Genomic DNA, 15,971 nt, shown 5'->3' on the forward strand with positions numbered 1-15,971 from the left:
AACCTGCTAAGATCAAAGGCCACTTTACTGGGGTTTAGAGAAATTGATAGAAATTTATAGAAAATTACTTAAAACACCAGTTCACTTACTCAGCCACTGCTTGTGATGGCTGACCAGTTCTCAAGTAGTAAAGTCCACGATGAAGCCAGGCCCATTTTGCTGTACCAGGACTCGCTTTTTCAGTTACCTCATTCAGGATTGACAGAGCGGTGTCCTAACAAGGCGCCAATGCCAGGTTAGTAAACATACATATGTGCAAAGATTAAGTTCTTGTTACAGAATACTCTTGATCCAGCAAATTGTTAAACTGTCCAACCTGTTAATTACTGCATTGAAACAATGTTACAGGGGCTTTTTAAAGCTGGCAGATTAGAGGAAGAAATTATCATATCCAAACACATGATTATTTCTTATGCACCTGTCTTTGCAAAGAGACAGTAGCTTCCGGAAGTTTTGTAGAGATTTTTTTTTTTTTACACTAAAGAAGGGTACAAATATTTGCAGCAAATAGACAGACTGACTTTCCAGATGTTCAAATGCTGTCTGTCAAAGTATGGATTGCCTTCTTGCTCTGTAATATCACAGGCTAAGAACTTTTTATACAATGCTATATAAGAAATATTTTTTAAATGTTCTGATGACCTTGGATGCTTTTCATGAAAGCAGCAAGGTGGAGGATGGAGAGAAGTGGCCCGAGTTAAACATGAAAAGAAAACCAACTTTCTCTTCATGGTCCCTACGGAAAAAAATCCTTCATCTGACTCACAGATGCGATGACTGCAATGTTATGCTTGGTTCCCCTATCCTTCTCCCCAGGTAGATTTCAAATGGAATTGAAGCATAAAACTGAAGCAGGTCCAACTGCGAAAGCAGCTAAGCAATGACAGAACATTTGTTTTCAGATCTTAAACTCAAATACAGTGGAAACCTGAAGTGATTCCTAAAAGAGCAGGATTAACAGAAAAACAAAACAGCAGTAATCCAAAGCCCTGAATGTACAATACCGTGTCTCCAAGTTCCACACTTAAGTCTACAGCTGCTATTCCAGATTCTTCATCAGTTCCATCCAGCTCAAAAGCCCTTTTATAGCAACCACGAGCTCTACTTTTGTCTCCAGCAATATCTCTGTAGTAGTTACCTAAATAATGAAAGGCACTTCCCAAGTATCTGTCCAATTTTGCAGCCTATAAGAAAATATGAACACAATATGAAACAGCATTTTAAAGGACTATACTGACAGACAGGTCCAGTGATAACTACTTGTTCAATCTCTGCTTATCAACTTATTTAAGCTTCTTCAGTGATACATCTGAGTAGTCAAACCTTAAGATGTCAGAGGTTACTGGAGTTTAAATATTTGCAAATCTGTTACAAAACTCATGACACAAAGTATTTTGTACATGAAATACTAAAAAGCTAGTTGAGCTTGCTACATGCCATCATTTTCACATTCTATGCCATTTCGATCACTACGCTCATACTCTTACAGCATTATATAGCAATTAACTCCAGCATTTTCTAAAGTTTAAGTTCCTTTTTAGATACACTTGGCAGATTTGTTTATACTTAAGAAACCCACAGCCCCCTCACAGCAAACAGCTTTGATAATAATCAAAAAACCTCACATAAAACAGTTTAGAACCAAAAGTATTGTTCACTTCAACTACATTCTCCAGTATACTCTGCTGTTACCAAAGTGCAAACTGCAGGCAATGATTTGAGTTGCCAACACTTATCATGAAGTTATACGGCGAGTTTACAATGTCTACAGCCTTATTTTGCATATTTCCATGTCCCCAATAAAGATATCAGACCAAATCTTTTGGATTCATATTCTTACCTATGTTCAGAGAAAAAGCCACAACCACCAAGAACCCAAAGATGAGGAAAAGCATGTGAATTGCAGGGTTTTGCAGACTTACTCCCTTGGACAGGCATTGAGACTCTTAACACCATTCTCATAATTTCTTCCTCACTTTTTTCAAATTTGAATTCTGCCTTCCCCATTTCAAAATGTCTTCAAAGATCTACACTGGTCATCTAGAAGCCTCAACTTTAAAAATCTCAAGGACAGAAGATTCAGAGAATCACCACTACATTTGGCTAAATCAAAGGCCTCAAGAATTAGGTGGAAGAGTAAAACAGAAGCAGAGAGATCCCAGGTAACTGCACAGCTCCCTGCAATGCCTTTCTGCACAACTGAACTTGGTTTACAGGCTCTGGAGGCTTATAAATGGTAACAAGCAGAATATTCAAGTCTGTCACTCCAGTCAGTGTATTTTCCATATTTGTTTCTGATATGTAAAACACTAATCCCACACAAATAGTTAAAGCAGCTTTTACCTTCAAGAACTGAGTAAGCGCTTTTCCTTTTTTTGTCTCATCACTCATGAACCAGTATGTGAGCCCCAGGTACTGATGATACTCTGCAATTTCGGCCTTTCTTTCAATAGCATTTAGAAAACTAAATAAAAAGAACAGAGGTCAGATCAGACAAATTCTCAGAAGTTGCAAAACACTGATTCTATTCTCCCGACATTTCCCTGTTGGAGGAAGGAATAAATAAATCTACCTGCTTTCTGCCTGTTCATAGTTCTTTTGGGAGTAATGGATGAAACCCTGTAGAGCATGGGACTCAGCCAGATCAGGGTGGGACAACAGAAGCTCTTGTGAAACCTGCAAAAGGATGTCGTTCTTCTCTAGTTACTTCCATGAAACCAAAAATTCTATTTTGCTTACAGGAATGACAATACAGCACTAACCTTTGAAGCCTGATCCAGTAAACCTTTGTTTAGATAAGCCTGACCTCTGACAGCCAAAACCACTGGATCGCTGCTTGCATCCACAATCTAGAAAACCAGGTAATAGACACAACGAAGTTATTCTCTCCCCAGATTATGAAATCAAAGGTGTCAAAGTAGGCAGACTGTATGAAGATACAAGACAAGAAATCATGTAGATAGAATACCCTTCCGAAGCCTTAGACAGAATAATTTTGATGGAGAACAGGTAGAAGATTGTAGAGAGCAAGGACAAAAGTACAGAAGTCTGAACAGTGAAGAAACTGTGAGACAAAAAAAAAAAAAAAAAAAAGAGGGAAAGCAATTTCTGCTTAAAGCTTAATCATTCAATCTTAAAGGTAATATGCTCTTGTTCTTTACTAATGACAAATGAATGAAAAACATCGCGAACAGGATTGTAACTATAACTCAAATTAAGATGAATAAAATCCATAGAACCAGCAAGAACCCAGCAGCACTGAGCAAGACCAGACAAGGTCAAAAGTGACAGCTTCCAAAATTAGTGTTGTGAGTGAAAAAAAGAGTTGTAGCAAAGACTAAAAAAAAACCAAAAAACAAACAGAGAAGGATGGAGTGCTTGGATTACTCCATAGTTGGTTGTTGTCTAAACTACACAATGTAAACAGATGGCAAGGGGAGAAATACACAGCTTGAGATTTTAGAACAGAAAGATGAGAGCACTTTTAAAAATAAGAATATATACCTTTTAGTCTATGAAAATACCTGCTCAAGTGCTCTAATGGCTTCTTCTGCAGCATCAGCATCAGCTATTTTAATCAAAGCCTCTGCTTTCAACTGAAGGATAAGGTTCTTCCACCGAAGACTAGGACCCTCAGGAGTTTGAAAAGCCTCAAGAGCTGTTGACAACAGAAAAGTTTCATCAAGTAAAAACAGGAAAAGGAACTACAAACAGCACCATGTTTCCACCTTTTTTAAAATCTTGTTAATCACACTTTTTCAGTCTAGTAGAGCACCACTTAATAGAACTTTTTTTTTTTGACTGCTATCCCCCACGCTGAAGAAATTGTTCTGTAAAATTTCTATCCGTTCAAGTTTAAAGGTTAAAACAATTCTAGAAAGTTCCTTTCAGACACATGGAGAGACTGATTGCTTTCCAGCTGCTGGCCTTACAAAGGCAATGCTAAATTTTTCTGATATATGTTCTGAGAAAACAATGACCTTTCAATAAACAAGTTGTTTTACACTTCAGTGTTTAAATAAGTATTATTGAAACCATGGATTTAACTCTCTGCCTGTGCAAAGGTAACTTTTGTACCTTTCTATGCAGCATTGATTACTTCTCTAACACAGTACCTCAGAAAATGAGTGCATCTCTGTTCAGCTTCAGCATTCTCCAAAGGCAAGATCTTTCAGAGTAACTCAATTAACTCTATTTATTTGCACATATGATTAACTTCTGTCTGACTTGATACAGCCAGTAAGACAGGCAAGCATAAAACAATGCTTCCCCAGGATTCTCTTCAACTTTACACATGTTCTTTGGACTCAATGAAACTTTCTGCATCAATAGCATCTTTTAGCAAGGCACAATAGCTTAGCTTAAATCTTGCACTGAGAAACAAAACTTAATTCATTTTTTCTGAGCCTGCCAGCTTTTAGTTTCATTTGGTACTAACTAGACCTCACACAGGAAAACAAAACACATATCTTTACCTATCTTCCACACCACTTCCAACTTCACAGATTTCAAAATCATCTCTTCTCCAGGCCAGAAAAGGATTTTACAGGCTATTTACTTGTTCTCATACGCTGCATTTTCCATACATTTGATCATCCTTATTACTAGGCTATTAACTTCTCAAAAAGAAAGTAATAGTAGAAGAGGTGGATGGATACCAAAACCACACACAGATTTCAACAGGCTGCTGAAGTTCCTAAAGCAGCTGCAGTTGGTGCTCTGCTTCACTAACCATTCCCTTCTCTTTGTAATTCCTAACATTTAACTTGGTGTAAAGAATAGAAGGGGAAAGAAACAGTCATATTTTTTCATACAAAATGAGGACCTTTCTGCTTTCTACTTCAACAAGACTGCAGGATAGTTTTGTGGGAATATTTCTTCCCACAATTGCATGATTTTGTATTTAAGACAATGGAATTTTTTTTCATTATTTTAACACCTAGTTACCCTCTCTGGTAATCACTTCTTGGTTTTGCAGTCTGCTTTGAATAGTAGCAAACTTTGTAACCTTATTACTCAACAACCATGAATGACTAGAAAAGAGAACGAAGACATCAAGGACACCTCCTTCCAGCCTGAAAACAAGCATTATTACTATATGGTGCTTTAGCTTTTAACTTATGTAAAACTGACAAAACTCACTCAATGCTACAACTTTACTTATTAACCCAATACGGCTTATTTTCCTTAACAGTCTTGTAAAAGATCTTATCGATTACCACCTAGAAATCAGAGAAGTCTGATCACATCTCCCTTGCCTATGTGCTCATAAACTCCTTCAAAGAGTTCTACAAAATCAATTTTACTTTACAAAAGCCATGTTGTCTAACCCCCAGAACAATTCTTCTACATAAACTCCCTAACTCTGTTCTTTCAGCTTTAACTAATTCAACCACTAAACATACCAGACATGTCGGTGGTTTCCCTGATCTTTCCTAGAACCCTTTTTAAAAGTTAGGATCATGTTACCTACCTCCAAGTATCTGGGTGCCAAGACAGTTTAAGCTATCAATTACATAAACCCCTTAGTACTTCAGCAATTTCATCTTTCTGTTCCTCTGTCAATTCCTAGGTCAGGATCCTACAGTTCCTTAATGCTAATTTTTCTTGTCTTGTTTTGTAGCACCTTCTAGTAATGTTATAATCACAGACAGGTTGTTCCATGAATCCCCTGAAAAGTAGGGTCATGGTGTAGAAATCACCCTGAGCTGTTCCGCACTGAACACAAATGGGAAAAGCATCACCTCACAAATTTCTTTTTACCTACTTTTTCCTGTTTTCACATTTTCTCCAACCAAATGTACAGGCTTTTTGAATCTCGCTCACTGGCAAGTACTTCCCTTTGCTTTTTATAATTTCCCATGACTGTTTAGCCAGGTCTGCATACATTTACCTCATCAAGTCTTTCTTGTGGAGTTTTTTATCACGTTTGTCCCTGTCAGAAAAAAGTCCACTTTGGCTGCCCCTTCATTTATAACCATCAGATAATGGTTCTATTCAGGTCAGACAGGCACCACTAGATCGTAATAAGTGCCTTCATTCCCAGTTAGCACGGATGAAGATTTACATTCAAGTGAGGCTTCTTAAGTTGTACTATGCAACATTTCTGCATTTTACATTAACTTGATTAAAATCTTAGGTATAAATATGAAGTCTATCAGACTAAAAATTTGACACCTATCCTTGTGGTTTCAGGCAATTACCTGCTGTTTGGCTGAGTTGGTCAACCACCAGCTGAGTAAGTACTTCAGAACATGCAAACCTTTCAAGTATTAACCATCAGGCAGCTTTCTGGTTCTGCTTAGCCAAGTATTTTCTCTTTTCCTAAGACCAAGCAGCCCAAGGTGCTCTTCAGCTGTCCTAAACCAAGAGAAGCAGGGGACACCAGCACAAGTCATGACACTGCAAAAAGCAAAGGCCTATGCTGCGCACTCAGATCTACAATGCAAAGGCCACACTGGCTGAACTACATAAAGTGGTGTACCCCTGCAGTTGCTCTTTTGATTAGCAGGCAGTTACCTTGATTGCAGGACAGGACAGCATCCCTGTGTTTGTGAATTTTCATCTGTGCTTCTGCCAAATAATGCCATGCTGCTGGACACTCACTAGTCTTCTGCAAACCTAACAGAAGAAGAGTTTTTAAAAGGCCCAAAGAAAAGTTGCTTAGGGCTGCAAACACATTGTAGCTGGTGTAGATGCTGTATGAACATACAATGCCATCAGAAACACATTATCAATCAGATAGTAACACTTGCAGTTATTTTTTTCTTTGAGCCTTATTTTGAACTGGTTTAGACATACAGATCTCAATGCAGTAAGGCAAAGACTAAGAAGCACATAAGCTTTTCTTAGGCTTAAATTTGCATATAATATTAAGCATACAGAAAATAAAAAGGGGAAGAAGTGAGGAAATACACAACACTAGCTTAGGGTGAGTTTTTGTTTCAAAAAGAAAAAAGTCCTTCACTTTGATGAGACATTAACATCTGCAGCCCATAGACCGCTTAGTTTTTTCTCAGGAACCAGAGAAAATCCTATAGGATTTCAAGACAGCAAAAAAATGGCAAGACTGTTTCACTGAAACTTCTTGATAAAGTTGTTTTAATTAAAGATTCAATAACAAAGCTGAATCTGAGTCTTCTGATAGCAATATATATATATATATTGCTATTAAATAAATGCCTTGAAGGTTCAATGCCTAAGATGCAAACGTATGGCTTACTGAAAAAGACATTACTTCCAAGCTTTACACATTTACACATTTTATCAAGAGCCCTGAACTTTGCATTAGCCCCTTCATGAGGGGAGTATTACATGTAAAAATAAAACCAAAAAAGCTATTTGGGAGATGTATCTTTTGTCAAAACCAGGATGTGTGTTTTGTTAAAGCATCTAGCAGTCACTTAAGCCAGAAGAATTTGCTTTCCACGGAAGACCTTTTCCTCTTAAGCACCTGACATTTTTTATTTCATATTTTGGGCAAGACACGTTATTTCACTGTCAGTAAGATAAGGTAGAATATTCCAAAATCCAATTTCAGAAACAGTCTGATACTAAACCTGGGTGAAAGTAAGCAAGGTATCCCAGCCTGACTGACTCATGGTTGCTTAGATCCCAAATGTTTATTTAACCAGCTTTCTCAATAAGTTGTTTTGAATTTCCCATGGCCAGAACAGTGAGAGTGGATAGTCTTATTTTCCCGCAAGTATACTTATGAATAATTTTCAAAGAGCTTTGCTATTTCAATATAAGCAAGATAATTACAGGTTAGCACGCCAATTCTTCAGTGAATCTGGCTACTGTAAAAAAAAAAAATAATCCTCTGGTATTTCTCTTTAGATACCCAATAAAAATGTTTACCCAATGTAAGTGTTAAAATGGTCTTAAAATGATGTAACTTCAAAGCAAAGTCACTTTTTTTCAGGTATAGAAATGCAGTGACTAGACTTGAGAAGCTGTATGGTATTTTACTTTGTAAATTCCACATTCCCTCATTAACTGCTATTGCTGTATTTACTGCTTCACCTAGGTATTTCCCCAGTAATGGTCACATAAGAAAAAGTTTGATGCTGATCACACCAAAATACTACAGAGCTGACTGTAACAGTAATGATAGACTTCAAAGGCATTATATTAAAGCTGTATTTTTTAAAAAATTTAAATGTCCAATCACAGAAAGTGTTGAGTATTCTTTTAAAAATCCAGCTGTCTTAGAACTGGCAAAGTATTATGCAAGTATAAGATTCCCAAAATATCCAGCATAAACTATCTGGTGTTCAAGTTACCTTAAATTACTTATATACCTCATATTACACATTTACCTTCAGTTAGACTCTTAACAGCCTCTTTGTATTTCTTTTCTTGGATGCATTTTATACCAAAACCAATGATGCCTGGACCACTACTTGCATCCATCTCCAAAAGCCTAGAGAAACAATGCAGGGCCTCTTCTGACAAAATACCTGGTTTCAGAAAAAGAAGTATTTTTATAAAGTTTTAAATTTTTAAAAAAATGCAAAATACCTTATCTACATAAATATGACCCCTATCCTTTGCTCAAAGTAATTAATTTATTAACTAAGCTTTTTTCCAAAGGTACTACACGCTTGCCACCCTCTACCTTGAAAACAAACACAAAACCTAAGCAGTTACCTAAATACCCAGTAGCACCAAACAAAACAGTCCAAAACCTGAATTTTTAACCAGTTGTGTTAAATTACTACAGGTGTAGTTCCTTTATTAATAAAAACTAATTCCTTCACATGGTTCTCATGTAAGTCCAGCTGAATACCCACATGTCAAAATCTGCCATAATTAAATCAAAATAATCTCCTTCCAGAGCAGCCTTGTGTACCTACAAATTTGTTGTGATGAGCTTGCTGCAGCAGTCTTGCTGTGAAACCACATAATGTCTTGGCTTAATTTTAACTGATGCCATGAACTTTTAACACTTGTGTTGAGCTGTGATTGTATACCTGGCAGTCATGGCTTAAAGCAACTGTTGTGACTTGAGCAGTCTCTGAACTACTATTTTCTTTAAAAAATGATGGACTCATTTGACTTAAAGGTTGCCTTTGATCTGCATTTGGTAAAGGTGACTAATAATGCACCCAAGTTACAAGCCCGCAAGTTTGGGCTATGAGTACTACAACACAGTTGCAGTGACTCAAATACAAACAAAACAGCCTTATTAAAGCCTAAGCATCATCCTCCCCACCCTGAGATGGCTGTGGGATGATGAGATGTTGTCAGAGTATTGGTGTATAAGAGCTATGCCAATCAGATGCTCCTCTTCCTTTAGAAATTAGTTTCTACATGTTTCTCTGAACTGTAAAGCATTCTCATGTGGAGATGTGTCTGGGACTCATTTGTGTCTGGGACTCATTTGTCTTCATTTGTTCCAATCAAAGTGAAAAATTCTCTCTTGTTTTATGTCGTTACATTATTTCATGAAGCCTACCTTCAAAAAATAGAAAAGGCCTTCTATTCTCTACGCTGGAAGAATTACTTCTCTTTATCTAAACCAGAGAGGGATTTTTCCCGATTTTCTTTCCTTGTTTCAAAAAGAAATGAAATCAACTTCTGATGTCTTAAACAGTAAAATAAAAGACCAAAACTCAGCAGCTACCTTTGAAAATGCTGAGAAAGTGTCCAACACTACTGTAGTGTTGTTTAGTGAACTACTGAAAATAGCAATTTTATACTTTCAGATCCCTGCACTACTGAACACACTATGGTATTTTTTTTCCTTAGAGGTTCTCCTGTACTACTTAGAACAAGTATCTAAACAGATCTCTTTATTACCTATTCGCCAGACATTCTTTTGAAGAGTTTCACAAACATTTGGATTTTTTGCCAAGAGACATTTTCTGTGTCAAGAATAACCTGTATCTAGCCTGTCCTCAGCCTTAGAGCACTGGCTAGCATTCTCCCGTTTCCTCTTCTAAGCTTAAGCAGCTAACCATATCTGGAGAGGCTGCTTTCAAGTTTTGTAAGGCATTCTTTCTTTGTGACTTTGTACATTGTCAATGTTGGACTTAACTCACAGTGCTACTTTACAGTCACCACACAGTTACAGAGCTAGAAACAGCAAATCATAGGACCAAACACTTTGCATTTCCAGACAGGCAGAAACAGAACACAGAAGTAAATAGTGCACTTGTATTGGGTTGTGAAGGGTAAAAACTTTTAAAAAGATAGTCACAAAACTAACCATAAAAGAAATAATTTAAGCCCCAAAATGTCTAAATCCAGCCTACTCACCTGACTGAATAAAGTGCAAGCAAAGTACTTCTAAAGGATAACCCACAGTAGGATACAAAGCCATCATATCATTACAGGCCTTTGCCAACCTAGGCGTTTCATGAGGAAACTTGAACAGAAAAAAAATAAATAGTTATTTGTATGAATTAACACATGTGGACTATTACATCTATTCACTGATGAAGACAGATTAACATAACCTTACTTTTGACAAGCACTGAATAAAGTCCTTGTAAAGATTTTGGTGGTCTTCACCAGGAATGGGGTCAGCAGAATTCATCGCATGTTCAAACGCAGTCAAAAACTGCAATAAGAAATAATTAGCACTGCAACAAACAATGACCCTAGGAAAATGTTATCATCATAGAATAGGATATTTCAGTTGCAAGGGCCATACAAGGATCATCTGGTCCACCTGCCCGACCACTTCAGGGCTGCCCAAAAGTTGAAGCATGCTGTTAAGGGCACTGATCAAACACCTCTTAAACACTGCTAGGCTTGAGGCATTGACTGCCTCTCCAGGAAGGCTGTCCCAGTGTTTGACCACACTCTCAGTAAAGAAATGCTTCCTATTGTCCAGTCTAAACTTCCCCTGACACACCTTCCAGCCATTCCCACGTGTCTTGTTACTGGATCCCAGGGAAAAGACCTCAGCACCCCCCTCTCTGCTTCTCTTCCTCAGGAAGCTGCAGAGAGCAGTGAGGTTGCCCACCAGCCTCCTCCTCTCCAAACTAGACAAACCCAGAGCCCTCAGCTGCTACTCACAGGATGTGCCTTCCAGTTTTCTATAGCTATGTGGATAAATACATGTTGTTACCTGGATCCTACTAGTTAAGTTTATACTAGTACTGTGAACAGAGAAGCAAGTTCCTTATCATGAAGTAGCACTCAAATAGCAGCCAAAGCATGTGAATTCTCTAGTACAAGACTGCGGATAACTGGCTAGCTGAAAAGGGTCACATAGACATAGTCCAGCTGGCTGGACAAAAATGCACATCGCTCTCAGCTTAACTGAAGTAAAGCAAAATACACTATCCTTGGCTGTTCTTGTTACACAGTAACAGGAAGATCGCGGTGGGAAAAGAATGTTGCAGGTGGGAACAGATAACTACAAAAGAGAAACTAGGGGCAGGCTTGGTATTTAGGCAACTAACCAATAATGAGCTTAACTTTTGTAATATGTATGAGCTAATTATAACAAGGCATAAAAGGTGACTGTAAGGTACAATAAACGAAGTCTGCTGATCACTCATATTGAGTGACTGTGTCTTCCTTCCGTCGCAACACAAGACGAAGCAGTAATACGCTGTTTCGTAACACAGGGTGGGTACAAGGAAGGTAAAATTTCTAAAAATGTGAGATTCTTCTCCACACCTAATCTCAATACAAAGGACTCAGTACCACAAAAACTAGGTTACTATTCTCTACGGTTAGCTGTTAGCCCTCCCCTCTGCTCTAGTCTAGAAGTCTAGTTTTGTATTTCTTGAATCCATATATATTGGAGGACACAGGCACCAAAGAGCACAGGCTACAAACAAGCATGCTGAACAAGAAGTTGCCCACGGTTTGTCACAGGTGAAATACGATGCTGCCTTCAATGCCACATCCTTCCAGGTTCAGGTGCTTTAACCAAAACTGCAGTAACGTGAACTGTAGATCTGCACGTTAAATTTATGCAACTGGTATTTAATGCAATTTTTTTTGTAAACTTCTTGTTACCAAAAAGAAAGCAGTGCTGCCTGCAGCACCTTTTCCTATAATAGCTTGTAGAGTTAAAAGCATTCGCCTTCTCAAATAGCAGAGATCATGATTCAGTTTTCTGCTATCTGAAATTATTTCAATTTATATTTGCTACCTTTCTGGAGCACTGCTACTAGCCAGAATGGAAATGAGAAATTTCCACCCTTCCTTCTGAAGGAGGTTCATCTTGCAAGAACAGATAAAACAGACAAAACAAAATTAACTTTGGCCATAGAAAACACAGGATCAGTATAATTCATGATCCATTTTTTTTTTGCCCTATTTAGCTTTGACATATCCTAAAAAGTGAGAGCTTAAAATCTACAGACGAAAACCTGAACAAAAGCATTACTATCTAGATTAAGCACTAGGTACGAAGAAACAGGAAAACAGCACAAAGCTACTTCCTCAAGCTCAGAAGAAAGGTGAGGGAGTTTGTTTTGGGGAACTCCTGTTCGGGGTTTGTGTGGCAGGTTTCTGTAGCAGTGTGTGTGTGTGGTCTACTACAGGGGTGGCTCCCATGAGAAGCTACTAGAAGCTTCCCCCATGTCCAATGGAGCCGATGCCAGCCAGCTCCAAGATGGACCCGCCGCTGGACAAGACCAAGCCCATCACCAACAGCGCTCGCGCCTCTGGGATGAAATATTTAAGAAGGGGGGAAAAATGCACAACTGCAACCAGAGAGGAGTGAGAACACACGAGAGGAACAATTTTGCAGACACCAAGGTCTGCTGGACCAGTCTGTTCCTGAAGAGTCCCACAGAAGGAACCCATGCTGGAGCAGTTTGTGAAGAACCGCAGCCTGTGGGAATGACTCATGTTACAGAAGTTTGTGGAGGACTGTATCCCATGGGAGGGACACCACACTGGCGCAGGAGAAGAGCATGAGGAGTCCTCCCTCTGAGGAAGAAGGAGTGGCAGAAACAATGTGTGATGAACTGACCGCAGTCTCCATTCCCTGTTTCCCTGTGCTGCTGGCAGAGAGGAGGGAGAGAAAATCAGGAGTGAAGTTGAGCCCAGGAAGGAGGGAGGGATGGAAGAAAGGTGTTTTTAAGATTTGATTTTCTTATTGCCCTGCTCTGACTTCTAATTGGCGATAAATTAAATTAATTTCTCCAAGTTGAGTCCATTTTGCCCATTATGGTAATTAGTGAGTAATCTCTCCCTGTCCTTATCTTGACCCATGACCCTCTCATCATTATTTTCTCTCTCAGGTCCAGTCAGGAGGGGAGGGATAGAGTGGCTTGGTGGGCGCCTGGCATCCAGACAGGGCCAACTCACAACCCTGTCAAAACCGATGAGTGATGATTCTTATAACATGCAGAGACAGAACAATGCATCACTGTGCTACAGTGCAAACCTAGACTCCTGCAAAACTTGGGAGGCAGTTAATGAAGGAATTCCAGGACAACTGCTTGGATTTAGGTATCTGATTGCACCTAATACCCACTGCAGCTGCTGCACCCTCACAGTTTTTGTCAGAAGGTAAAACCACCCACCTTTTCCTGAGAAGTTTAGTACCATTGAACATTAACGAGACTAATAGTCACAAGATTTGCATGGTTTTTAAGGCTTCATTAGAAATCTAGCTGCAGTGTACACATATATGTATCTAGATGAGTAGCAGTGAGAAACATTACCAGCTGTTCAGTCTTATTATCTTGGTTCTGTGTACTGTCTTTCAGTAACTGGATCATCTTCTTCCAAAGCTGATGAAGCTCTGCCTTTTCTGCACCTTCCTCCTGCTTCATTTTTATTAGTTTGTGCCACGTTTCAGCCACCTGTCAAGAGGAACATATGAACCAGGCTGTCACTCTTACACAAGCTTTCCAATTACTGTCAACTCTACTATACTAGGGTAGAAAACAGAGTAGCATTTAAAGTAACGACCCAGATTTACCTGCTTCCTGATTAAAGCAGTACCAAGTCCCAAAATCATAACAAGTCTCAAAACCATAACAAGTCCCAAAGGGACCTGTCCACCTTCCAAGGTACAGTAAATAAGGAAGGCAACATCCAGAGTATGAATCCTGACTCCAGTTCTTGAAGGAAATCAACAGTAAAAATAAACCTAAACAGTTCTCCGATAAACTCTGAAGAAAAAATTAAGTGTTGTTGTATCTACAGCACTATGAACACAGAGAGAACAGCAGTAGTCCATGCTGACATTCCAGTGTGGATATTGTGGTTTAACCCCAGCCCCAAACTAAGTAACCTGTATTTGCTCACTCACTACCTGCCTTCTGCCAAGGGATGGGGAAGAGGATTGGAAAGGAATGTAAAACTCCACAGTTGAGAGTAACAATTTAATAATTAAAATAAAATAGGAGAAAAAACCCAAACCAAAAAATAGTAGTAACAATTATAATGCAAAGGATGGAGAAGGAGAGAGGAATAAAATCCAAAGGGAAGTGAGAACAAAAAGATGATGCACAATACAATTGCTTGCTACCCACTGAGCAACACCCAGCCAGCACCTGACCAGTGATCAGGCAGCTCCAGCCAACCCCCACCCCCACATCCCCTCAGTTTACATACTGAGCATGACATTCTACAGTATGGAATATCCCTTTGGCCAGTTTGGGCTGCCCAGATTGGCTGCGTCCCCTCCCAATTTCTTGTGACCCTCCAGGCCTCTTGCTGGCAGGGACTGAGAAACTGGAAAGTCCTTGCCTTACTATAAACATTACCTAGCAAGAACTAAAAAAAAACTCTATGTGTTATCAAAATTGTTCTTACACCACAGCCAAAACACAGCACAGCACAAGCTACTAATACAAAAATTAATTCTATCCCAGCTGAAACCAGGACAGTGGAAAAGTCAACGTAACTGAAAAAAAAAAAAGACAACAGGACCTTGAAGTCTAACTTGCAGTTTCCCGTTGTGCATACAGCCTTCATATGCTGAACTATTAGCACGGAATTACATTTCAGAATCTGGTATACAAAGAGGCTTTGGAGCCAATTAATAGTTTTGAGCCTGATGTTAAGTAATAACGTAAAGGTTTTAATTTTCCATTGTTGGAGAAAAGGGGAAAACATGACAAGGAGTGAGACCACACACCACCCTGTAAGAAAGCAACCTTATTAAAGAGTAAAGGAAGAGTGAACAGCGTAACTGCAAAAACATGCGTCCTGTAATATTACTGCAAGGACTATAGGCAAGGTTACTGTTGAACCATTCAGGCATTTAACAGCTCCACCTTGTGGTAAACTGACAAGGGCCACGCCTGCTTCTGCAATGGTGACGCTGACACGGATTTCAGGAGTGCTACGCAGGCTGAAGCTTGGGTCTCCCCGGAGCAGCTTTAGTGTCCTTATTGTTGTGCATGCAGTGCAGTATGTAAGCATGAGTTCAGGTTGACTACAAATTCCACCTTACCCTCTGGCATGCAGTATCAGGGACAGTCTAGGATGGGATCATCTCCCAGGTGAAGAGCTAATCATAATACATAGAAGCGGCCAAGCTAAGGCAGAGGACATCCGACTCCCACATACTACACGTAAATGTGCATTTGGGATTGTGGCTGACTTCTAGAAATAAAACAGGATGGGCCACCCTTTCAGCCTGTATACTAACATTCCTTTTCAGGTTTTGTCAGTTTAATATACTGCATCCAAGTCTTACACAGTGGAAAAAAACTGAGTTAAAAATCAGTCCTTCTTGGTTGTGGCCCACAAGGAGATCTTAAGTGGTCTGTGACCCAAAAAACTGGGGATTCCATGATGAAAAGTGGTTAGTTCTGATCAAATGGAAATTCCTTGTTAGAAGACAGAAAGTAAAGTACTCAACCTACCTCTAAATACTTCTTTTCTTGATGATATAGTTCCACAAGCTTGTTACATACATCATACCATTTCTGCTTGTCACCACTAGAAAGAAGAAAATCCCACACAAACAGACGAAGTTTGTTTTCCATAAAACCCTATGTTTTTCAAATTTTGACAATATTTACTAGATTCAGTTG

The 15,971-nt window shown here is 39.0% G+C and overlaps 1 protein-coding gene across 4 annotated transcripts in view; it reads right to left on the reverse strand.

The window, feature by feature from the left end:
* Nucleotides 1-15,971, reverse strand: part of TTC37 (tetratricopeptide repeat domain 37) — a 50,095-nt gene that overhangs the window by 30,882 nt on the left and 3,242 nt on the right. For all 4 annotated transcript variants that reach the window (XM_037372706.1, XM_037372707.1, XM_037372704.1 and 1 more), the window contains 12 exons: nucleotides 15,801-15,876; nucleotides 13,644-13,784; nucleotides 10,469-10,567; nucleotides 10,264-10,372; nucleotides 8,322-8,462; nucleotides 6,520-6,621; nucleotides 3,525-3,658; nucleotides 2,763-2,849; nucleotides 2,573-2,676; nucleotides 2,344-2,464; nucleotides 1,005-1,184; nucleotides 90-214 (listed from right to left, as the gene is read on the reverse strand). In XM_037372706.1, the coding sequence (XP_037228603.1) occupies nucleotides 90-214; nucleotides 1,005-1,184; nucleotides 2,344-2,464; nucleotides 2,573-2,676; nucleotides 2,763-2,849; nucleotides 3,525-3,658; nucleotides 6,520-6,621; nucleotides 8,322-8,462; nucleotides 10,264-10,372; nucleotides 10,469-10,567; nucleotides 13,644-13,784; nucleotides 15,801-15,876 (1,419 nt within the window). The remainder of the gene's footprint in view (nucleotides 1-89; nucleotides 215-1,004; nucleotides 1,185-2,343; nucleotides 2,465-2,572; nucleotides 2,677-2,762; nucleotides 2,850-3,524; nucleotides 3,659-6,519; nucleotides 6,622-8,321; nucleotides 8,463-10,263; nucleotides 10,373-10,468; nucleotides 10,568-13,643; nucleotides 13,785-15,800; nucleotides 15,877-15,971) is intronic.

This window comes from Falco rusticolus, chromosome Z (genome assembly GCF_015220075.1).
Source record: "Falco rusticolus isolate bFalRus1 chromosome Z, bFalRus1.pri, whole genome shotgun sequence".
Classification (NCBI taxonomy): Eukaryota; Metazoa; Chordata; class Aves; order Falconiformes; family Falconidae; genus Falco; species Falco rusticolus.